The sequence below is a fragment of the Gadus morhua genome, chromosome 17 (genome assembly GCF_902167405.1).
Source record: "Gadus morhua chromosome 17, gadMor3.0, whole genome shotgun sequence".
Lineage (NCBI taxonomy): Eukaryota > Metazoa > Chordata > Actinopteri > Gadiformes > Gadidae > Gadus > Gadus morhua.
The window spans coordinates 6,667,074-6,692,722 of record NC_044064.1 but is presented as its reverse complement, the minus strand read 5'-3'; the positions used below and the strand labels follow the sequence as shown (position 1 = coordinate 6,692,722).

The 25,649-nt window shown below is 45.5% G+C and overlaps 1 protein-coding gene across 2 annotated transcripts in view; it reads right to left on the bottom strand.

Annotated features, from left to right (window-relative positions):
• Positions 1-25,271, bottom strand: part of ephb4b (eph receptor B4b) — a 32,640-nt gene extending 7,369 nt beyond the window's left edge. The window contains exons 1-9 of one of the 2 annotated variants that reach the window (XM_030337504.1): positions 24,240-25,271; positions 23,104-23,174; positions 22,393-22,535; positions 21,499-21,631; positions 20,992-21,240; positions 20,424-20,592; positions 864-1,019; positions 605-744; positions 79-271 (exon numbers count right to left, since the gene is read on the bottom strand). In XM_030337504.1, coding sequence (XP_030193364.1) covers positions 79-271; positions 605-744; positions 864-1,019; positions 20,424-20,592; positions 20,992-21,240; positions 21,499-21,631; positions 22,393-22,535; positions 23,104-23,174; positions 24,240-24,333 — 1,348 coding nt within the window. In that variant the 5' untranslated portion in view covers positions 24,334-25,271. The remainder of the gene's footprint in view (positions 1-78; positions 272-604; positions 745-863; positions 1,020-20,423; positions 20,593-20,991; positions 21,241-21,498; positions 21,632-22,392; positions 22,536-23,103; positions 23,175-24,239) is intronic. The other variant, XM_030337502.1, reaches the window with a different exon arrangement.
• Positions 25,272-25,649: the final 378 nt, after the last annotated feature.

Sequence of the window (25,649 nt, the reverse complement as noted above, 5' to 3'; positions counted from 1 at the left end):
AACGTGATGTAATTGTGTAATTGGATGCGTTTCATGTGAGGATCACATCATGGTCATAAGATGTCATGTGATGGTCACCATCTCGGCTGGTGGTGATGTTGACCGTCTGGGAGGCCGGCTCGGATTGGCTGAGAGAGGAGACCCCGTTGAGGGATTGGACGCGGAAGGAGTAGGTGGTGTGAGGCTTCAGACCCCAGATGGACACTCGCCTCAGGGTCAAACCCTGCTGTGCGGGTTGGAACATCACACTATCCTCACAGGTCCCACAGACCTGGAACACACACACACACTTGTTTCCAACCCACTGTCCTCACAGATCCCTTGGAACAAACACACAATATACCTCACAAACTGTCCTTCATAAATCCCGCACACCTGGAAACATGTGGTGGGTGACCTTGTTGTGTGTGTGTGTGTGTGTGTGTGTGTGTGTGTGTGTGTGTGTGTGTGTGTGTGTGTGTGTGTGTGTGTGTGTGTGTGTGTGTGTGTGTGTGTGTGTCGGTGTGTGTGTGTGTGTGTGTGTGTGTGTGTGTGTGTGTGTGTCGGTGTGTGTGTGTGTGTGTGTGTGTGTGTGTGTGTGTGTGTGTGTGTGTGTGAGAGAGACCTGGTCGTGAGGACAGGAGGAACACAGGATGCTGTATGTGAGGTCACTCCGGCCGCCACGTTCCATTGGCTCACTCCACTCCAGCGTTGCCATGGTGAGGTTCAGCTGACTGACCACCCGCCTCGGGCTGGAAGGGGGGCCTGCAGGGGGTCGGGGTCAGAGGTCAACCAGACTGATCCAACAAACACACAGCTGAGAGGTAGAGGTCGAGAGACAAAGCCAGTGAGAGACAAAGAGAGGGAGAGAGAGGTGGTCTTACGTGTACAGGCCAGGTGGGGCGGGTCCGAGTCAGCCCGATGGTAACCAGGGCGACACAAGCAGTAGGTGGAGCCTGGGATTTGAGTGTTGCTATTCGCTGGACAGACACTACAGCCAGCCACTCCTGGAACAGCCTTGAACTGACCTGATTGACAGGCTGAGAGAGAGAGAGAGAGAGAGAGAGAGAGAGAGAGAGAGAGAGAGAGAGAGAGAGAGAGAGAGAGAGAGAGAGAGAGAGAGAGAGAGATCCTTTATTAAATCAATTACAAAAATCAATAGGTCAAGAATTGAGGTGGGGACAATGAATACGCTGCCGAGGTTTCTATACTTCTTATTATCCCTGGCGTTCAGAATCCCAGTTTACAAATTGGATTTTCTTGGCAGGACCAAACCCAGGGGAGAATTGCAAATGACACTCAAATTGACAAGGAATCCTGGGGCTTACCAAATCTCAGAGAATACCATTACGCCGGCCAAATGAGATACATTGTCTGTTGGTGCTCATAGGAGACTCAAGCCGGATGGGAACACATTGTGCTAAATCAGGGTCAATCTCACAAACTATTTTCAGTCCAAAGTGAAGAATCAAATATATAATGAGATTGTCTAGCACAAGAAGACGGTCCCAGATCACGTCAGGCATCCAAAACCCAAATCCTTCTGCCGAGGCTGCCTGAATCTTATTCAGTGGTGCATTAATATGGGATGAAGTGATATCAAACAGATGGGAAATTACACAAAAATCTGTGAAGGTTCCATTGAAATACAAGTCAATTCACTTTTGGAGACCAGTTTTTCCTAGTATTAAAAGATGGCGACCACAGTTTGGAAGGGGGGAGGGGGCGGGGTTGTTGTTACATTTTTCACTTCGATAGACTAATGTGTTTGATGCAAGTCTTTTCTAAATTGAGACCACATTTTTTAACGCAGAAGATACAATGGGGCAGGAAGTGTATTGTGAGGGAGAGAGGAGTAGCCTAGCTGTGACTAATGTTTGTGATGTTGATGGGCAGTACAGTCCGACTTAACCTCAGGAATGAAAATAAATAAACATTAAGGTTTATTAAAGGAATTTAGAGAACAAAGAATCACTTTCACAAAGGCGGGAAGCCCAAAACGAAACTAGAACTGCAAGCAGTTATGCAGGGGTCCAAGAAGTGTGCATTTCACCGGCACAACGCGACAAGAAATGTGCATTTCGCCGGCACAACGCGAAGCAAGTGTTCAAAACGCTACCGTGAACAACATGTGGATATAAAGGTTTTGACTGTGGGAGCTTCGGTGTGGGAGTTACAGCCTAAAACGCGTTTTCAGAACATTCCATTGGCCAAATAGGAGATAGACAATGTTGTCGTTTTTTGGCGCCGCCTTGTGGCGAAATTTTCCAAAGACAATTTTCCTTTGCCAAATAACTCCCGCCAACATTAATAATTCTTGGCCATATTTTCTATATAGACTCGGGTTTGCCCCTTGATGTTTTCCCTTGAGTTTGAAGAACATTCCTTTGGCCAATTAGAAGATATACAATTTCCTCGTTTATTGCGCCCCCTTAGGGCGTGATTTTCCGAATTTTTATTCGAACGTCGTTAAGGGTGGCGCTAACATGTGTGTTAAATTTGGACTCGATCCGACGTGTAATTTTTGATTTTTTTGGATTTTTGATTTTCCACGTCTAATTTAGCTCATAAACCAATATTCAAAACGCTACCGTTTCGTCGTCGAAGGTCGGATCAAAAAAGTGTTCGAGCATTCTTTGCGTGTGCGTCTGAAGATGCCGTTTGCAAAGTTTGGTGTTGATTGGTCAAGAAATGTGGGAGGAGTAGGGAAAAAACAGTTTTGCGGTTTTCGCGATTTTGCGAAAAAAAATTCGAGACGCAAATGGGCGTGGCCTATGCCAAAAGATGCAGCAGACTCCAGTGAATATGTGCGTACAAGTTTTTGACTGTGGGAGGTTCAGTGTGGGAGTTATAGCCCCAAACGCGTATTCCTTGGTATAGCGCCACCTAGTGGCCGGCATGTCTGGATTTTGTCGTCTGCGTAGTCCCCACGGATCTGGATCTAGTCATGCAATTGGCGTGTCGGCACCATTTACGGTTTGGGCTGTGGGCACACTTTTAGGGAGGTAAGTATAATAACTAGAACTGCAAGCAGTTATGCAGGGGTCCAAGAAGTGTGCATTTCGCCGGCACAACGCGACAAGAAATGTGCGTTTCGCCGGCACAACGCGAAGCAAGTATTCAAAACGCTACCGTGAACAACATGTGGATATAAAGGTTTTGACTGTGGGAGCTTCGGTGTGGGAGTTATAGCCTAAAACGCGTTTTCAGAACATTGGCCAAATAGGAGATAGACAATGTCGTAGTTTTCTGGCGCCGCCCTGTGGCGAAATCTTCCAAAGACAATTTTCCTTTGCCAAATAACTCCCGCCCACATTAATAATTCTTGGCCATATTTTCTATATAGACTCGGGTTTGCCCCTTGATGGTTTCCCTTGAGTTTGAAGAACATTCCTTCAGCCAATTAGAAGATATACAATTTCCTCGTTTATTGCGCCCCCTAATGGCGAAATTTTCCGAAATTTTTATCGAACGACATTAAGGTTAGCATCAACATGTGTGTAAAATTTGGACTCGATCCGATGTCTAATTTTGGATTTCTTTGGATTTTTGATATTCCACGTCTAATTTAGCTAATATACCAATATTCAAAACGCTACCGTTTCGTCGTCAAAGGTCGCATCAAAAGAGTGTTTCGTGCATTCTTTGCGTGTGCGTCTGAAGATGTCGTGTGCAAAGTTTGGTGTTGATTGGTCGAGAAATGTGGGAGGAGTAGCGAAAAAACAGTTTTGCGGTTTTCGTGATTTTGCGAAAAAAAATTCTAGACGCAAATGGGCGTGGCCTATGCCAAAAGATGCAGCAGACTCCAGTGAATATGTGTGTACAAGGTTTTGAATGTGGGAGGTTCGGTGTGGGAGTTATAGCCCCAAACGCGTCTTTCCTTGGTATAGCGCCACCTAGTGGCCGGCGTGTCTGGATTTTGTTATCTGAGTAGCGGTGCCGGACCTGGATCTAGTCATGCAATTGGCGTGTCGGCACCATTTACGGTTTGGGCTGTGGGCCCACTTTTAGCGCGGGAAGTATAATAACTAGAACTGCAAGCAGTTATGCAGGGGTCCAAGAAGTGTGCATTTCGCCGGCACAACGCGACAAGAAATGTGCGTTTCACCGGCAGAACGCGAAGCAAGTATTCAAAACGCTACCGTGAACAACATGTGGATATAAAGGTTTTGACTGTGGGAGGTTCGGTGTGGGAGTTATAGCCCAAAACGCGTTTTCAGAACATTCCATTGGCGATTAGGAGATGTATTATTTCGTCGTTTTTTTGCGCCCTCTTGTGGCGAAATTTTGCAAAGACAATTTTCCTTTTCCAAATAACTCCCGCCCACATTAATAATTCTTGACCATAATTTTTATATAGACTCGGGTTTGCCCCTTGATGGTTCCCTCATAGTTTGAAGAACATTCCTTTGGCCAATTAGAAGATATACAATTTCAACGTTTATGGCGCCCCCTAATGGCGACATTTTCCGAAAATTTTATCGTACGACATTAAGGTTAGCACCAACATGTGTGTAAAATTTGGACTCGTTCCGATGTCTAATTTTGGATTTCTTTGGATTTTTGATTTTCCACGTCTAATTTAGCTCATAAACCAATATTCAAAACGCTACCGTTTCGTCGTCGAAGGTCGGATCAAAAAAGTGTTCCAGCATTCTTTGCGTGTGCGTCTGAAGATGCCGTGTGCAAAGTTTGGTGTCGATTGGTCAAGAAATGTGGGAGGAGTAGGGAAAAAACTGTTTTGCGGTTTTCGCGATTTTGCGAAAAAAAAATCTAGACGCAAATGGGCGTGGCCTATGCCAAAAGATGCAGCAGACTCCAGTGAATATGTGCGTACAAGTTTTTGACTGTGGGAGGTTCGGTGTGGGAGTTATAGCCCCAAACGCGTATTCCTTGGTATAGCGCCACATAGTGGCCGGCATGTCTGGATTTTGTCGTCTGCGTAGTCCGAAGAGATCTGGATCTAGTCATGCAATTCGCGCGTCGGCACCATTTACGGTTTGGGGTGTGGGCATAGTTTCAGGGGGGTAAGTATAATAATAAAAATCCTTACAAAAACAATAGGGATCCAACCTGTTGGCTTGGACCCCTAATAAAAATCCTTACAAAAACAATAGGGATCCAACCTGTTGGCTTGGACCCCTAATAATAATAATAGGAAAAATCCTTACAAAAACAATAGGGATCCAACCTGTTGGCTTGGACCCCTAACTAGAACTGCAAGCAGTTATGCAGGGGTCCAAGAAGTGTGCATTTCGCCGGCACAACGCGACAAGAAATGTGCGTTTTGCCGGCACAACGCGAAGCATGTGTTCAAAACGCTACCCTGAACCTGTGGATATAAAGGTTTTGACTGTGGGAGCTTCGGTGTGGGAGTTATAGCCTAAAACGCGTTTTCAGAACATTGGCCAAATAGGAGATAGACAATGTCGTCGTTTTTTGGCGCCGCCCTGTGGCGAAATTTTCCAAGGACAATTTTCCTTTGCCAAATAACTCCCGCCCACATTAATAATTCTTGGCCATATTTTCTATATAGACTCGGGTTTGCCCCTTGATGGTTTCCCTTGAGTTTGAAGAACATTCCTTTGGCCAATTAGAAGATATACAATTTCCTCGTTTATTGCGCCCCCTAATGGCGAAATTTTCCAGAATTTTTATCGAACGACCTTAAGGTTAGCACCAACATGTGTGTAAAATTTGGACTCGATCCGATGTCTCATTTTGGATTTCTTTGGATTTTTGCTATTCCACGTCTAATTTAGCTAATAAACCAATATTCAAAACGCTACCGTTTCGTCGTCGAAGGTCGGATCAAAAAAGTGTTTTCATGCATTCTTTGCGTGTGTGTCTGAAGATGTCGTGTGCAAAGTTTGGTGTCGATTGGTCAAGAAATGTGGGAGGAGTAGGGAAAAAACTGTTCTGGGGTTTTCGCGATTTTGCGAAAAAAAATTCTAGACGCAAATGGGCGTGGCCTATGCCAAAAGATGCAGCAGACTCCAGTGAATATGCGCGTACAAGTTTTTGACTGTGGGAGGTTCGGTGTGGGAGTTATAGCCCCAAACGCGTATTCCTTGGTATAGCGCCACCTAGTGTTCGGCGTGTCTGGATTTTGTCGTCTGCCTAGAACTCAGGGACCTGGATCTAGTCATGCAATTGGCGTGTCGGCACCATTTACGGTTTGGGCTGTGGGCCCACTTCTAGGGGGGAATAATAATAACTAGAACTGCAAGCAGTTATGCAGGGGTCCAAGAAGTGTGCATTTCGCCGGCACAACGAGACAAGAAATGTGCATTTCGCCGGCACAACGCGAAGGAAGTATTAAAAACGCTACCGTGAACAACATGTGGATGTAAAGGTTTTGACTGTGGGAGCTTCGGTGTGGGAGTTATAGCCTAAAACGCGTTTTCAGAACATTCCATTGGCCAAATAGGAGATAGACAATGTCGTCGTTTTTTTGGCGCCGCCCTGTGGCGAAATTTTCCAAAGACAATTTTCCTTTGCCAAATAACTCCCGCCCATATAAATAATTCTTGGCCATATTTTCTATATAGACTCGGGTTTGCCCCTTGATGGTTTCCCTTGAGTTTGAAGAACATTCCTTTGGCCAATTAGAAGATATACAATTTCCTCGTTTATTGCGCCCCCTAATGGCGTAATTATCCGAAATTTTTATCGAACGTCATTAAGGTTAGCACCAACATGTGTGTAGAATTTGGACTCGATCCGATGTCTAATTTTGGATTTCTTTGGATTTTTTGATTTTCCACGTCTAATTTAGCTCATAAACCAATATTCAAAACGCTACCGTTTCGTCGTCGAAGGTCGGATCAAAAAACTGTCTCACGATTCCTTTGCGTGTACGTCTGAAGATGTCGTGTGCAAAGTTTGGTGTCGATTAGTCAAGAAATGTGGGAGGAGTAAGGAAAAAACAGTTTTGCGGTTTTCGCGATTTTGCGAAAAAAAATTATAGACGCAAATGGGCGTGGCCTATGCCAAAAGATGCAGCAGACTCCAGTGAATATGTGTGTACAAGGTTTTGAATGTGGGAGGTTCGGTGTGGGAGTTATAGCCCCAAACGCGTATTCCTTGGTATAGCGCCACCTAGGGACCGGCGTGTCTGGATTTTGTTATCTGAGTAGCGGTGCCGATTCTGGATCTAGTCATGCAATTGGCGCGTGTGCACCATTTACGGTTTGGGCTGTAGTTCCACTTTCACGGGGAGGTAGTATAATAATAAAAATCCTTACAAAAACAATAGGGATCCAACCTGTTGGCTTGGACCCCTAATAACTAGAACTGCAAGCAGTTATGCAGGGGTCCAAGAAGTGTGCATTTCGCCGGCACAACGCGACAAGAAATGTGCATTTCGCCGGCACAACGCGAAGCATGTGTTCAAAACGCTACCCTGAACCTGTGGATACAAAGGATTTGACTGTGGTAGGAGTAGCGAGAAGTCAGTGTAGCGTTTTCGCGGCGAAAATTTGTAGAAGATATACAATTTCCTCGTTTATTGCGCCCCCTAATGGCGAATTTTTCCGATTTTATTATCGAACGACGTTAAGGGTAACACCAACATGTGTGTAAAATTTGGACTCGATCCGATGTCTAATTTGGGATTTCTTTGGATTTTTGATATTTTACGTCTAATTTAGCTAATAAACCAATATTCAAAACGCTACCGTTTCGTCGTCAAAGGTCGCATCAAAAAAGTGTCTCATGCATTCTTTGCGTGTGCGTCTGCAGATGTCGTGTGCAAAGTTTGGTGTCGATTGGTCAAGAAATGTGGGAGGAGTAGCGAAAAAAAAGTTTTGCGGTTTTCGCGATTTTCCGAAAAATATTCCTAGACGCAAATGGGCGTGGCCTAGGCCAAAAGATGCAGCAGACTCCAGTGCATCTGTGTGTACAAGTTTTTGGACTCTGAGAGGTTCGGTGTGGGAGTTATAGCCCAAAACGCGTATTCCTTGGAATAGCGCCACCTAGTGGCCGGCATGTCTGGATTTTGTCGTCTGCGTAGTGTTCACGGACCTGGATCTAGTGATGCAATTGGCGCGTGTGCACCATTTACGGTTTGGGCTGTGGTACCACTTCTAGATGGGAAGTATAATAAAAATCCTTACAAAAACAATAGGGATCCAACCTGTTGGCTTGGACCCCTAATAAAAAAAATCCTTACAAAAACAATAGGGATCCAACCTGTTGGCTTGGACCCCTAATAACTAGAACTGCAAGCAGTTATGCAGGGGTCCAAGAAGTGTGCATTTCGCCGGCACAACGCGACAAGAAATGTGCGTTTCGCCGGCACAACGCGAAGCATGTGTTGAAAACGCTACCCTGAACCTGTGGATACAAAGGATTTGACTGTGGTAGGAGTAGCGAGAAGTCAGTGTAGCGTTTTCGCGGCGAAATTTTGCAGACGATATACAATTTCCTCGTTTATTGCGCCCCCTAATGGCGAATTCTTCCGAATTTTTTATCGAACGACGATAAGGTTAACACCAACATGTGTGTAAAATTTGGACTCGATCCGATGTCTAATTTTGGATTTCTTTGGATTTTTGATATTCCACGTCTAATTTAGCTAATAAACCAATATTCCAAACGCTACCGTTTCGTCGTCAAAGGTCGCATCAAAAAAGTGTTTCGTGCATTCTTTGCGTGTGCGTCTGAAGATGTCGTGTGCAAAGTTTGGTGTTGATTGGTCGAGAAATGTGGGAGGAGTAGCGAAAAAACAGTTTTGCGGTTTTTGCGATGTAGCGAAAAATATTCCTAGACGCAAATGGGCGTGGCCTAGGCCAAAAGATGCAGCAGACTCCAGTGCATCTGTGTGTACAAGTTTTTGGACTCTGGGAGTTTCGGTGTGGGAGTTAAAGCCACAAACGCGTATTCCTTGGTATAGCGCCACCTAGTGGCCGGCGTGTCTGGATTTTGTTATCTGAGTAGCGGTGCCGATTCTGGATGTAGTCATGCAATTGGCGCGTGTGCACCATTTACGGTTTGGGCTGTGGTTCCACTTTCAAGGCGTGAAGAATAATAACTAGAACTGCAAGCAGTTATGCAGGGGTCCAAGAAGTGTGCATTTCGCCGGCACAACGCGACAAGAAATGTGCGTTTCGCCGGCACAACGCGAAGCATGTGTTCAAAACGCTACCCTGAACCTGTGGATACAAAGGATTTGACTGTGGTAGGAGTAGCGAGAAGTCAGTGTAGCGTTTTCGCGGCGAAATTTTGTAGAAGATATACAATTTCCTCGTTTATTGCGCCCCCTAATGTCGAAATTTTCCGAATTTTTTATCGAACGACATTAAGGTTAACGCCAACATGCGTGTAAAACTTGGACTCGATCCGATGTCTAATTTTGGATTTCTTTGGATTTTTGATATTCCACGTCTAATTTAGCTAATAAACCAATATTCAAAACGATACCGTTTCGACGTCAAAGGTCGCATCAAAAAAGTGTTTCGTGCATTCTTTGCGTGTGCGTCTGAAGATGTCGTGTGCAAAGTTTGGTGTCGATTGGTCAAGAAATGTGGGAGGAGTAGGGAAAAAACTGTTTTGCGGTTTTCGCGATTTTGCGAAAAAAAATTATAGACGCAAATGGGCGTGGCCTATGCCAAAAGATGCAGCAGACTCCAGTGAATATGTGGGTACAAGTTTTTGACTGTGGGAGGTTCGGTGTGGGAGTTATAGCCCCAAACGCGTATTCTTTGGTATAGCGCCACCTAGGGGCCGGCGTGTCTGGATTTTGTTATCTGAGTAGCGGTGCCGATTCTGGATCAAGTCATGCAATTGGCGCGTGTGCACCATTTACGGTTTGGGCTGTAGTATCACTTTCAAGGGGGGAAGAATAATAATCCTTACAAAAACAATAGGGATCCAACCTGTTGGCTTGGACCCCTAACTAGAACTGCAAGCAGTTATGCAGGGGTCCAAGAAGTGTGCATTTCGCCGGCACAACGCGACAAGAAAAGTGCGTTTCGCCGGCACAACGCGAAGCATGTGTTCAAAACGCTACCCTGAACCTGTGGATACAAAGGATTTGACTGTGGTATGAGTAGCGAGAAGTCAGTGTAGCGTTTTCGCGGCGAAATTTTGTAGAAGATATACAATTTCCTCGTTTATGGCGCCCCCTAATGGCGAATTTTTCCGAATTTTTTATCGAACGACGATAAAGTTAACACCAACATGTGTGTAAAATTTGGACTCGATCCGATGTCTAATTTTGGATTTCTTTGGATTTTTGATATTCCACGTCTAATTTAGCTAATAAACCAATATTCAAAACGCTACCATTTCGTCGTCGAAAGTCGGATCAAAAAACTGTCTGAGGGTTTCTTTGCGTGTGCGTCTGAAGATGCCGTGTGCAAAGTTTGGTGTTGATTGGTCGAGAAATGTGGGAGGAGTAGCCAAAAAACAGTTTTGCGGTTTTCGCGATTTTGCGAAAAAAAATTCTAGACGCAAATGGGCGTGGCCTATGCCAAAAGATGCAGCAGACTCCAGTGAATCTGTGTGTACAAGGTTTTGAATGTGGGAGGTTCGGTGTGGGAGTTATAGCCCCAAACGCGTATTCCTTGGTATAGCGCCACCTAGGGGCCGGCGGGTCTGGATTTGGTCGTCTGCATAGTCCGAAGAGATCTGGATCTAGTCATGCAATTGGCGTGTCGGCACCATTTACGGTTTGGGCTGTGGTCCCACTTTTAGGGAGGTAAGTATAATAGGAAAAATCCTTACAAAAACAATAGGGATCCAACCTGTTGGCTTGGACCCCTAACTAGAACTGCAAGCAGTTATGCAGGGGTCCAAGAAGTGTGCTTTTCGCCGGCACAACGCGACAAGAAATGTGCATTTCGCCGGCACAACGCGAAGCAAGTATTCAAAACGCTACCGTGAACAACATGTGGATATAAAGGTTTTGACTGTGGGAGCTTCGGTGTGGGAGTTATAGCCCAAAACGCGTTTTCAGAACATTCCATTGGCCAAATAGGAGATAGACAATGTCGTTGTTTTTTGGCGCCGCCCTGTGGCGAAATTTTTAATTTTCCAAAGACAATTTTCCTTTGCCAAATAACTCCCGCCCACATTAATAATTCTTGGCCATATTTTCTATATAGACTCGGGTTTGCCCCTTGATGGTTTCCCTTGAGTTTGAAGAACATTCCTTCAGCCAATTAGAAGATATACAATTTCCTCGTTTATTGCGCCCCCTAATGGCGAAATTGTCCGAAATTTTTATCGAACGACATTAAGGTTAGCACCAACATGTGTGTAACATTTGGACTCGATCCGATGTCTAATTTTGGATTTCTTTGGATTTTTGATATTCCACGTCTAATTTAGCTAATATACCAATATTCAAAACGCTACCGTTTCGTCGTCAAAGGTCGCATCAAAAGAGTGTTTCGTGCATTCTTTGCGTGTGCGTCTGAAGATGTCGTGTGCAAAGTTTGGTGTTGATTGGTCGAGAAATGTGGGAGGAGTAGCGAAAAAACAGTTTTGCGGTTTTCGCGATTTTGCGAAAAAAAATTCTAGACGCAAATGGGCGTGGCCTATGCCAAAAGATGCAGCAGACTCCAGTGAATATGTGTGTACAAGGTTTTGAATGTGGGAGGTTCGGTGTGGGAGTTATAGCCCCAAACGCGTCTTTCCTTGGTATAGCGCCACCTAGTGGCCGGCGTGTCTGGATTTTGTTATCTGAGTAGCGGTGCCGGACCTGGATCTAGTCATGCAATTGGCGTGTCGGCACCATTTACGGTTTGGGCTGTGGGCCCACTTTTAGCGCGGGAAGTATAATAACTAGAACTGCAAGCAGTTATGCAGGGGTCCAAGAAGTGTGCATTTCGCCGGCACAACGCGACAAGAAATGTGCGTTACGCCGGCACAACGCGAATCATGTGTTCAAAACGCTACCCTGAACCTGTGGATACAAAGGATTTGACTGTGGTAGGAGTAGCGAGAAGTCAGTGTAGCGTTTTCGCGGCGAAATTTTGTAGAAGATATACAATTTCCTCGTTTATTGCGCCCCCTAATGGCGAAATTTTCCCAATTTTTTATCGAACGACATTAAGGCTAGCCCCGACATGTGTGTAAAATGTGGACTCGATCCGATGTCTAATTTTGGATTTTTTTGGATTTTTGATTTTCCACGTCTAATTTAGCTAATAAACCAATATTCAAAACGCTACCGTTTCGTCGTCGAAGGACGGATCAAAAAAGTGTTTCGTGCATTCTTTGCGTGTGCGTCTGACGATGTTGTGTGCAAAGTTTGGTGTTGATCGGGCGAGAAATGTGGGAGGAGTAGCGAAAAAACAGTTTTACGGTTTTCGCGATTTTGCGAAAAAAAATTCTAGACGCAAATGGGCGTGGCCTAGGCCAAAAGATGCAGCAGACTCCAGTGCATCTATGTGTACAAGTTTTTGAATGTGGGAGTTTCGGTGTGGGAGTTATAGCCCCAAACGCGTATTCCTTGGTATAGCGCCACCTAGTGGCCGGCGTGTCTGGTTTTTGTCGTCTGCCGTCACCTCACGGACCTGGATCTAGTCATGTAATTGGCGTGTGTGCACCATTTACGGTTTGGGCTGTAGTACCACTTTTAGCTGCTGGAATAATAAGAAAAATCCTTACAAAAACAATAGGGATCCAACCTGTTGGCTTGGACCCCTAACTAGAACTGCAAGCAGTTATGCAGGGGTCCAAGAAGTGTGCATTTCGCCGGCACAACGCGACAAGAAATGTGCATTTCGCCGGCACAACGCGAAGCAAGTATTCAAAACGCTACCGTGAACAACATGTGGATATAAAGGTTTTGACTGTGGGAGCTTCGGTGTGGGAGTTATAGCCCAAAACGCGTTTTCAGAACATTCCATTGGCCAAATAGGAGATAGACAATGTCGTTGTTTTTTGGCGCCGCCCTGTGGCGAAATTTTTAATTTTCCAAAGACAATTTTCCTTTGCCAAATAACTCCCGCCCACATTAATAATTCTTGGCCATATTTTCTATATAGACTCGGGTTTGCCCCTTGATGGTTTCCCTTGAGTTTGAAGAACATTCCTTCAGCCAATTAGAAGATACACAATTTCCTCGTTTATTGCGCCCCCTAATGGCGAAATTGTCCGAAATTTTTATCGAACGACATTAAGGTTAGCACCAACATGTGTGTAACATTTGGACTCGATCCGATGTCTAATTTTGGATTTCTTTGGATTTTTGATATTCCACGTCTAATTTAGCTAATATACCAATATTCAAAACGCTACCGTTTCGTCGTCAAAGGTCGCATCAAAAGAGTGTTTCGTGCATTCTTTGCGTGTGCGTCTGAAGATGTCGTGTGCAAAGTTTGGTGTTGATTGGTCGAGAAATGTGGGAGGAGTAGCGAAAAAACAGTTTTGCGGTTTTCGCGATTTTGCGAAAAAAAATTCTAGACGCAAATGGGCGTGGCCTATGCCAAAAGATGCAGCAGACTCCAGTGAATATGTGTGTACAAGGTTTTGAATGTGGGAGGTTCGGTGTGGGAGTTATAGCCCCAAACGCGTCTTTCCTTGGTATAGCGCCACCTAGTGGCCGGCGTGTCTGGATTTTGTTATCTGAGTAGCGGTGCCGGACCTGGATCTAGTCATGCAATTGGCGTGTCGGCACCATTTACGGTTTGGGCTGTGGGCCCACTTTTAGCGCGGGAAGTATAATAACTAGAACTGCAAGCAGTTATGCAGGGGTCCAAGAAGTGTGCATTTCGCCGGCACAACGCGACAAGAAATGTGCATTTCGCCGGCACAACGCGAAGCAAGTATTCAAAACGCTACCGTGAACAACATGTGGATACAAAGGTTTTGACTGTGGGAGCTTCGGTGTGGGAGTTAAAGCCCAAAACGCGTTTTCAGAACATTCCATTGGCCAAATAGGAGATAGACAATGTCGTTGTTTTTTGGCGCCGCCCTGTGGCGAAATTTTTAATTTTCCAAAGACAATTTTCCTTTGCCAAATAACTCCCGCCCACATTAATAATTCTTGGCCATATTTTCTATATAGACTTGGGTTTGCCCCTTGATGGTTGCCCTTGAGTTTGAAGAACATTCCTTCGGCCAATTAGAAGATATACAATTTCCTCGTTTATTGCGCCCCCTAATGGCGAATTTTTCCGAATTTTTTATCGAACGACATTAAGGTTAGCACCAACATGTGTGTAAAATTTGGACTCGATCCGATGTCTCATTTTGGATTTCTTTGGATTTTTGCTATTCCACGTCTAATTTAGCTAATAAACCAATATTCCAAATGCTACCGTTTCGTCGTCGAAGGTCGGATCAAAAAAGTGTTTCATGCATTCTTTGCGTGAGTGTCTGAAGATGTCGTGTGCAAAGTTTGGTGTCGATTGGTCAAGAAATGTGGGAGGAGTAGGGAAAATACAGTTTTGCGGTTTTCGCGATTTTGCGAAAAAAAATTCTAGACGCAAATGGGCGTGGCCTATGCCAAAAGATGCAGCAGACTCCAGTGAATATGTGCGTACAAGTTTTTGACTGTGGGAGGTTCGGTGTGGGAGTTATAGCCCCAAACGCGTATTCCTTGGTATAGCGCCACCTAGTGACCAGCGTGTCTGGATTTTGTCGTCTGCGTAGTCCGAAGAGATCGGGATCTAGTCATGTAATTGGCGTGTGTGCACCATTTACGGTTTGGGCTGTGGTACCACTTTTAGGGGGGTAAGTATAATAATAATAGGAAGAAAAATCCTTACAAAAACAATAGGGATCCAACCTGTTGGCTTGGACCCCTAATAAAAATCCTTACAAAAACAATAGGGATCCAACCTGTTGGCTTGGACCCCTAATAAAAATCCTTACAAAAACAATAGGGATCCAACCTGTTGGCTTGGACCCCTAACTAGAACTGCAAGCAGTTATGCAGGGGTCCAAGAAGTGTGCATTTCGCCGGCACAACGCGACAAGAAATGTGCATTTCGCCGGCACAACGCGAAGCATGTGTTCAAAACGCTACCCTGAACCTGTGGATACAAAGGATTTGACTGTGGTAGGAGTAGCGAGAAGTCAGTGACGCGTTTTCGCAGCAAAATTTTGTAGAAGATATACAATTTCCTCGTTTATTGCGCCCCCTAATCGCGAAATCTTCTGAATTTTTTATCGAACGACATTAAGGCTAGCCCCGACATGTGTGTAAAATGTGGACTCGATCCGATGTCTAATTTTTTTTTTTTTTTGATTTTTGATTTTCCACGTCAAATTTAGCTAATAAACCAATATTCAAAACGCTACCGTTTCGTCGTCGAAAGTCGGATCAAAAAACTGTCTGAGGGTTTCATTGCGTGTGCGTCTGAAGATGCCGTGTGCAAAGTTTGGTGTTGATTGGTCGAGAAATGTGGGAGAAGTAGCGAAAAAACAGTTTTGCGGTTTTCGCGATTTTGCGAAAAAAAATTCTAGACGCAAATGGGCGTGGCCTATGCCAAAAGATGCAGCAGACTCCAGTGAATCTGTGTGTACAAGGTTTTGAATGTGGGAGGTTCGGTGTGGGAGTTATAGCCCCAAACGCGTATTCCTTGGTATAGCGCCACCTAGGGGCCGGCGTGTCTGGATTTTGTCGTCTGCATAGTCCGAAGAGAACTGGATCTAGTCATGCAATTGGCGTGTCGGCACCATTTACGGTTTGGGCTGTGGTCCCACTTTTAGGGAGGTAAGTATAATAGGAACTAGAACTGCAAGCAGTTATGCAGGGGTCCAAGAAGTGTGCATTTCGCCGGCACAACGCGACAAGAAATGTGCATTTCGCCGGCACAACGCGAAGCAAGTATTCAAAACGCCACCGTGAACAACATGTGGATATAAAGGTTTTGACTGTGGGAGCTTCGGTGTGGGAGTTCTAGCCTAAAACGCGTTTTCAGAACATTCCATGGCCAAATAGGAGATAGACATTGTCGTCGTTTTTTGGCGCCGCCTTGTGGCGAAATTTTCCAAAGAGAATTATCCTTTGCCAAATAACTCCCGCCCACATTAATAATTCTTGGCCATATTTTCTATATAGGCTCGGGATTGCCCCTTGATGGTTTCCCTTGAGTTTGAAGAACATTCCTTTGGCCAATTAGAAGATATACAAATTCCTCGTTTATTCCGCCCCCTTATGGCGAAAATTTCCGAATTTTTTATTGAACGCCATTAAGGGTAGCACCAACATGTGTGTAAAATTTGGACTCGTTCCGATGTCTAATTTTGGATTTCTTTGGATTATTGATTTTCCACGTCTAATTTAGCTAATAAACCAATATTCAAAACGCTACCGTTTCGTCGTCGAAGGACGGATCAAAAAAGTGTTTCATGCATTCTTTGCGTGTGCGTCTGACGATGTTGTGTGCAAAGTTTGGTGTTGATCGGGCGAGAAATGTGGGAGGAGTAGCGAAAAAACAGTTTTACGGTTTTCGCGATTTTGCGAAAAAAAATTCTAGACGCAAATGGGCGTGGCCTAGGCCAAAAGATGCAGCAGACTCCAGTGCATCTGTGTGTACAAGTTTTTGAATGTGGGAGTTTCGGTGTGGGAGTTATAGCCCCAAACGCGTATTCCTTGGTATAGCGCCACCTAGTGGCCGGCGTGTCTGGTTTTTGTCGTCTGCCGTCACCTCACGGACCTGGATCTAGTCATGTAATTGGCGTGTGTGCACCATTTACGGTTTGGGCTGTAGTACCACTTTTAGCTGCTGGAATAATAAGAACAAGAAGTGTGCATTTCGCCGGCACAACGCGACAAGAAATGTGCGTTTCGCCGGCACAACGCGAAGCATGTGTTCAAAACGCTACCCTGAACCTGTGGATACAAAGGATTTGACTGTGGTAGGAGTAGCGAGAAGTCAGTGTAGCGTATTCGTGGCGAAATTTTGTAGAAGATATACAATTTCCTCGTTTATTGCGCCCCCTAATGGCGAAATTTTCCGAAATTTTTATCGTACGACAGTAAGGTTAGCACCAACATTTGTGCACAATTTGGACTCGTTCCGATGTGTAATTTTGAATTTTTTGGATTTTGGATTTTCCACGTCTAATTTAGCTCATAAACCAATATTCAAAACGCTACCGTTTCGTCGTCAAAGGTCGGATCAAAAAAGTGTTCCATGCATTCTTTTCGTGTAGGTCTGAAGATGTCGTGTGCAAAGTTTTGTGTCGATTGGTCAAGAAATGTGGGAGGAGTAGCGAAAAAACATTTTTGCGGTTTTCGCGATTTAGCGAAAAATATTCACAGACGCAAATGGGCGTGGCCTAGGCCAAAAGATGCAGCAGACTCCAGTGCATCTGTGTGTACAAGTTTTTGGACTCTGGGAGGTTCGGTGTGGGAGTTATAGCCCCAAACGCGTATTCCTTGGTATAGCGCCACCTAGTGACCGGCGTGTCTGGATTTTGTTATCTGAGTAGCGGTGCCGATTCTGGATCTAGTCATGCAATTGGCGCGTGTGCGCCATTTACGGTTTGGGCTGTGGTTCCACTTTCACGGGGAGGTAGTATAAAAATCCTTACAAAAACAATAGGGATCCAACCTGTTGGCTTGGACCCCTAAAAATCCTTACAAAAACAATAGGGATCCAACCTGTTGGCTTGGACCCCTAATAATAAACACTACAAAAACAATAGGGATCCAACCTGTTGGCTTGGACCCCTAATAACTACTAATCACCAAACCACACCCACGGTGACACATTAGTGAGAATTTGAGAGTTGAGTGGGTTCTATAACATGCGTGAATAGAAGGAGACTAAGTCTTGTCTTGTAGTCCTTGAAAGCTGGAATAAGTACCTGATTTGTTCGTAACCACGGCAGCTTCCGGAGACGCTTATGCAAAGCAAACCCACGAGATAAGCTTTGGATCAAAACCAAATGCAGCCAAAACTGGAAACCAAAGTTCTGCTCCATCAAACTCCTTCTTTGCATCTATGGAAACAATCCCTGAATGGATCTCAAGGGAGTTTGAGGAGTGTAAGACACTGAGAACAGGGCGATGTTGCTGGAAGACTGGTGACCTAGAATGAAGCCTGTCTGGTCTGTTTAAACGATGTCGGTCATGATATGGTCTGATTTGGAGGCCAATAGCTCGGCTCACATTTGTAGCACTGAGTTTGCAAATGAGTTCAATATACCCAGTCATCATGGGATGGTATCCGAATGCCTAGACCTGCCGGAAAAAATATGTGGCTGCACCTGTACTGAGGTGAGATGAGTGCACAACACCTGGCCCTCCGCCAAACGACTCAATCACTGTCATTACTCGGATGACTGTGTGCTTCCTGCAGGAAAACCACACAAAGTTCCTTGAAAGTGCAGGTGTCTTTAATTAAGTATCTCAATCACTGTCATTACCTGTATCAAGGTGTGATTCCTGCAGGGAAAACACATGACGTTTCTTACAGGTATCTTTAATTGAAGACCTCTTTAGGTTCTTCCCTCCATACATCAATATTAAATGAGACCAACACTGTTCTTTTTTCCATTGAGGGGAAACAGAGACAGCAAAGAAATTGTTGGGTAAAAGAGAGCAACCCTTGAAACATGATCATTTTGCACGCCTTGGTGAGCTCTCTTTGTATTCTTGGCTCGGCCAGCTTTCAGAGTTCTACTTGTTGCAGTGATATTTTCTACAGGCCTTAAACTTTTTCAATCCACCAGGTTTACTCCCACAAGCCATTGCAAGGCGGCAGCGGAATTCGACGACGGATGTGGCTCTGCCGTCGATAGCTGTTCCCCGCTTAAAGGCCGCCCCGCTAATCCACCTGTAGCCGTGTTTCCAACCCCGCCGCTGGCAGGCTCGAGCTCCGTCATCTGTCTTTGCTTTTGCAGGCACGCACATTTTTTGAGGTCCGAGATCACCGCTCTCAAAACAGCTCAAACAGCCTCTGCTCGCTCAGACAGCGTAACATGAATCCTCGTGTTTTGGACTCCGCATGAAACGTGAACTCGGACGGCCCCTCTGGAAACATAAAGGCTGTGCTCCTTAGAGACTGAACATGAGTCCGACTAGGATTCTTTTGTAGCCAAGTTAGAATTGTTCTGAAACCCGGCATGCGAACTAAAAGCGCCGCAGCCCTTGCTTAAGGGCAGCGTCGGTGATAACAGTCGGTACACATGACACTGTCACATTGTCAGACGGTATGGTCAGAGATGACACACACAAGCGCGTCTGTCCACCTATAAACACCCCGGTTTCAATCAGCCAGCGCCACCTGAGCGCCTGTGCTGTCGGGACCCGGGGGGGGGGGGGGGGGGGGGGGACCGTCCCGCACCAGTGTGTGTGGGACGGTCTCTAAGGGATCACGGGTCCCTTAGAGACCCGTGATCACGGGTCCCTTAGAGACCCGTGATCACGGGTCAAAGGGATCACGGGTCGGATCAATAGGGGGCGGTGTCTCGGAGGACGCCGCGTCCGCCTAACCCGCCCTTCTTCCCCCTCAAACACACGACCCAACAACAGTTTAACGAAAAGACGGTGAGTTTGAAGAATCGCTCATCTCAAAGACAAACCAGGAAAAAAGTCTGACCGAACACTCACCACTCCCCCCCATGCTCCCAGCATGCACCCCTCACACAGAGAGAGGGAGAGGGAGAGGGAGAGGGAGAGAGAGAGAGAGAGAGAGAGAGAGAGAGAGAGAGAGAGAGAGAGAGAGAGAGAGAGACAGGAACAATGGAGACAGGAAGTGACCTTGGGCAGCGTGTGCAGCGTGTGTGTCTGCGTGTGTGTTCCAGGTTAACCAAAAGCAGATGAGGCCGCCCGTGCTCATGACAACTCGTCCTGATTTCAGCGCGATGACCTCTGAACCCCAGAGAACAACAGGAAGGTCCCTGATCACCTCCAGACCAGCCCAAAATTACAGCCGCGGCTACGTGGAAGGGAGAGCTGGCTCTCAGCGGAAGACCTAAGGTGGTCACTTGTTGGGTGTGGTGGGTTTGGATTTAGATGAGGTCATGTTTCCTTGTCCCGGTTTGGTTTCTGAAAGTGTTGGACATTGTTTGTGACTTTTGATTTAGGACATTTTCCAGTAGGATATTTGTTGTTATTGTTAAAATGGTTTGCGTGAATATATTGTTGTAGATATTACGTTATTAAAGACTGACTTTTGAGTTCTGTTTTAACTCCATTCAACCCATGTGATGTTACAAATTGTTGAAAGCCAACAGCCAACATTCACACCGCAATTTATTCAGAAATTGCATTTTCCAGTTCTGCCGTATTTACTATTGTTATCCGCAAGTGTACACATCTGGTTCCTATAAAGTGCAATACTTCATATCCATGATGCACCGTAAAATAAGTTTACAACTGATTCACACTTATTTCAAACCTATATCCCATGATGCATGCATAGCTTTCATTGTTTAATTGCATTGAATCGTCCGATAGAGGTCGACACACTTTAGACTTATTACACACGCTTTAGACTTATTAGCGTCGACCGCTGAATGTGTGTGCTCACCTCGACATCTGAGATGTGACGGGTTGGCTTCGTAACCAGGGCGACAGGCACAGCTGGAGGAGACGGTTCCCATCCCGACCCACTGGCCGTCCTCACCGCAAAGCATGCTGGGACGGCTCGTCTTCTCTCCAGAGGGGGTCCCCGCATTCTCCACACAAACACCCAGCGCCTGGAATACAAACCGATTATACACATTGTCCAACCTACACGCAAAAACAACACACACGCACACGCCGCTACAAAGTGAGAGTGTGTTTGGGACGGTCTCTAACTGCACCAGTGTGTGTCGGACGGTCTCTACCTGCTAACCCAGTGTGTGTGGGACGGTCTCTACCTGCTAACCCAGTGTGTGTGGGACGGTCTCTACCTGCTAACCCAGTGTGCGTGGGACGGTCTCTAACAGTGTGTGTGGGACGGTCTCTACCTGCTAACCCAGTGTGTGTGGGATGGTCTCTAACTGCACCAGTGTGTGTGGGACGGTCTTTACCTGCTAACCCAGTGTGTGTGGGACGGTCTCTAACAGTGTGTGTGGGACGGTCTCTAACAGTGTGTGTGGGACGGTCTCTACCTGCTGCACCAGTGTGTGTGGGATGGTCTCCGGGAAGCTGGTGAAGGAGTGGATGAGGGCGGGGCACTTCCTGTAGTACACCCGCACCGCCAGCAGGGCCATGCAGGCCCCCTGGCTCTGGAAGGCCAGGTACACCCCCCTGGTGGCCCCCCCTGGACCGGACCCCACTGGACCCACCCGCAGGGTCTTCAGATTAGACCGCCGCTCCCCCCCACGCCTCAACAGGTGGTCCGCAGCCACCGTGTCCACCTGAAAATTAACATTGTATGAACTTTCATTAATTTCAGATTATTGATCAAATTAATTACAGATTTATTAATTCGATTTAAATCTAGGTTCAAGTAGATTAGAAAGGGTTTGATTCAACTGGATTAGGCTGGATGAGGTTATACTAGATTATATTAGACAAATGGGGTTATAACAAGGTGAGGTAAAAAGAGGTTAGGTTAGACTAGGTTAAATTAGACTTGATTAGGTCAGACCCAATTAGACTAGCTTAGTGTTTACCTTGGTGTAGGGGTTCTCCATCCACATGGGCTGTGTGAGCGTGGCGTTGTCTGTGGGACTCTGATAGTAGTACAGGTTGAACGTTTCTTTACATTGACGGTAGTTCAGACTGGAACATTCCATCATGGTGAACCTAAAGGGGAACACACATCACTCACTTTCAGTATATTCCCTGTCTGGGATTAATAAAGATCATTTTTTTCATCAACGATTAAAGCTAATTCCTTCTTATTGTATGTTGTATAAAACCACTGTCCAATTAATGACTCAATATGAAAACTACTAATTGTAGGGGTGTCATCGACTAAGAATTTGCATGGTTGATTCTGATTTGTCAGAACCATTGAAACTGATCGTCTAATCATACATCGTATATTTAGACAAATAAAAATGGAAGATCCAAGTTCACCCCCAGTACGTTATATTAATTGATAATATGCATTTATCTGACTTATGGAAAAACAATTAAGTTTTATAAACCATCTCAACCCCCATCTCCCAACCCAGTGTTTTAAATTATTCATACACCTCGTTTTCATCAACCAATCAGATCATCCATACACTTTGTTGACATCAACCAATCCGATCATGCATACAGCTCGTTTACATCAACCAATCCGATCATGCATACAGCTCGTTTACATCAACCAATCCGATCATGCATACAGCCGGTTTACAGCAACCTATCAGATCATGCATACAGCTCGTTTACATCAACCAATCCGATCATGCATACAGCCGGTTTACAGCAACCTATCAGATCATGCATACAGCTCGTTTACATCAACCAATCCGATCATGCATACAGCCGGTTTACAGCAACCTATCAGATCATGCATATACCTTGTTTACATCCACCAATCTGATTATATTCTATCTGTCAATCAAACCCACCGTATTTCTACGTAGAGAACGGTCTCAGCTTTGAGGGGGATCCAGCGTGTCCTCAGCCAATAGGAACTGGCGCTGGCAGGGCTGCATATCTGATAGGTCCGTACACTGTTGGCATCGTCGTCACGACCGCTCACCTCCTCCCACTAAACTCAGACAGGTTGGAGACAGACAGGTCAGAGGCTGAGAGGTTACTGACAGATAGGCAGGCAGGTAAGCGAGACCAACAAACAGACAGACAGGTTAGAGACAGACAGATTAGATGGACGGACAGGAAGGAGAAAGACAGGTAAGAGATAAATGGGATAGAGACAGACAGACAGGATAGAGACAGACAGGTTAGAGACAAATAGGTTAGAGACAGACAGACAGGATAAAGACAGACAGGTAAGAGACGAATAGGATAGAGACAGACAGACAGGATGGAGAAAGACAGGTAAGAGACGAATAGGTTAGAGACAGACAGACAGGATAGAGACAGACAGGTAAGAGACAGGCAGACAGGATAGAGACAGACAGGTAAGAGACAGACAGGCTAGAGACAGACAGACAGGATAGAGACAGACAGGCAGGCAGGTTAGCAAGACACACAGACAGACAGGCTAGAGAAAGACGGGTTAGAGACATACAGGATAGAGACAAACAGACAGAGACAGACAGGTAAGAGATACAGACAGATAGACACACAAAGACAGGAGGACAAATGGACATCACCTGTTGGTCATCGTTAGGAAAGCCGGTCCATTGCAGATCTGAGGTCTCCAGCTTGGTGTTCAACACCACCTCTGGGGAATAGTGGTTGCATTACCAGCAGTACCACAACCACTAGTAGTATTACTAGCGACAGTTTTACTATGAGCCGCAATACTATTACCACTACCACTAGTAGTTTTACAAACAACAGTTTTTATCATGAGCATGAGAAATATCACCACTACCACTAGTAGTATACTAGCGACCGTTTTACTTTGAGTAGTATAAGTAATACCACCTCCACTAGTAGTATTACTATCAGTATTAGTATTATAGCAGCAGTAGTATTATTACCAGTCGAAGTATTACTAGCAGTAGTAGTATTATAGAAGCAGTAGAATAGTATAACTAGCAGTTTTGGTATTACTAGCAGCAGTAGTATTACCAGCAGATATAGTTTATAAATATTACTAGCAGTAGTCATTCTGACTCACCTCTATCATCACTCCATCATTCTGTCTCTCCCTTATCATCCCTCCATCATTCTGTCTCTCCCTTATCATCACTCCATCATTCTGTCTCTCCTCTATCATCCCTCCATCGTTCTGTCTCTCCCTTATCATCCCTCCATCGTTCTGTCTCTCCCTTATCATCCCTCCATCGTTCTGTCTCTCCCTTATCATCCCTCCATCATTCTGCCTCTCCTCTATCATCACTCCATCATTCTGTCTCTCCCTTATCATCCTCCATCATTCTGCCTCTCCTCTATCATCACTCCATAATTCTGTCTCTCCTCTATCTTCCCTCCCTCGTTCTGCCTCTCCTCTATCATCACTCCATCATTCTGTCTCTCCTGTCATTCCTAGCTAGAACATTTAGTTCTGGTATCTAGTTGCAGTATAAACGTGTTGTTGAAGTATACTTATTATAGTTGTACAACAATAGTAACAGTACTTGTTAAACGTATGTTTAGTTCGAGGAGAAAGTCAAGTCATTAATTAGTGAGGTGAGAGTGCTTGAATTGTACTTGTAGTTAGTTGGTTGTAAAGAGTATTGAAGTTACACGGTCGTTGTTAGATAACTATAGCCGTCGCCTATTTTAAGCTAGGTTCAGGTCAAGGAGACAAAGTAAAGTTTGACGGCATTTAAGGTCTTACCTTCTTCCGCCCCGCACGCACACAGTGAGCCCAGCAGCAGCAGGAGCCGCAGCACGGCCTCGGTCCCGGCGCCTCGCGCGCCTCGAGGCGCCATCAACTGGCCTCACGCTCCGTCCGCCCCACGGACCTCATCAGAGCCCACCAGCACCCAGCAGGCGCCGAGCGACCCGATACTATCTGCTACAGTATCCAACAACAACACTACGGTCGAATGCGTTTCCAAATCGAATCAATTCAACCCGGTTGGAACGCCAGTGTAACTTCAGCAGAACTCGAATAGAACGACGACCGAACTACAATAGGACTCCAGCATAACTTTTAACCATACTCCAGAAGATCGACACTATTAACTCCAGCAGAACTCCAGTAGAACTCGCAGTGGACCTTGAATAGAATTCCAGTAGGACCACAACATAAATCCAGTAGAACGACAATAGAAATCCAGTCTCGGGTTGTCGGTGGACGTTTTAAAAACCACCGATCCTTAAAAAAAACCAGATGTTGAATAGTGGCCGTGATCCTATGGGACTTCCGGACCGGACCCTTTCCTCGACGTGCCCCCCTAGGTCTCAGGCTCGGTTCCTCGATCGGTTCATGGGGTTCTGGTAGACTTGTATCTGGAGGTCCGGTGCGGGTCAGCGGTAGGATCTGCAGCCGGACAGCGAGCGCTCTCGCCGGACAGACGATTCCCGAGACTGATGGAGGAGGGGTCTAACCTCGCCCCCCCCTCCCCCCCACAGACACACACATCCACATACACACAACTGCAATACACACTACCTCTCCCACCCAATCCACATTCCTCTCCCCTCCTCAGCTACTTACTCCACTTCTTTCTCTCTATCTTCGAGTCTCTCTCCACGAGACGGTCCAGTTGCACCGGGACCCTTACTAAAGAGAACCAGAGTAACGGAAACATAAGAAACAGAACCGGAGTAACGGAACAAACTAAAATAGTTTCGTGAGTACTCCTCGAAACTTCCCTCGCGGAGATCCTTTACCGCTGGCACGGGACATCCGAAACCCTGATGTTCTCAGTCCAGCCCCTCTGGCAGGAGGCCGTTGATTGGCTTTGCTGTTTGTCACTCTGAAACAGAAGCTGTGTGTGCGTGTGCGTGTGCGTGTGTGTGGTACCAAGATATCATATCAGAAAGAAATCTCAAACTATAACAGGATATGAGAAACACATCTGTACCTGCTTGGTATGCATAACACGTTTTATAATCTGTGGAACAATTATAGCCTGTCGTGATTCATAATGTTAAGAATTAGAATACTGTGCTTCATAATGTGTGTAATTTATAAGTTGATTTATAATCTGTCAAACTACCTTACTGTGTTTTATAAGTAAGGTATATATAGTTATGTGTATAACTAATAAATTATGATTTATGTGTATAACTTTACTGT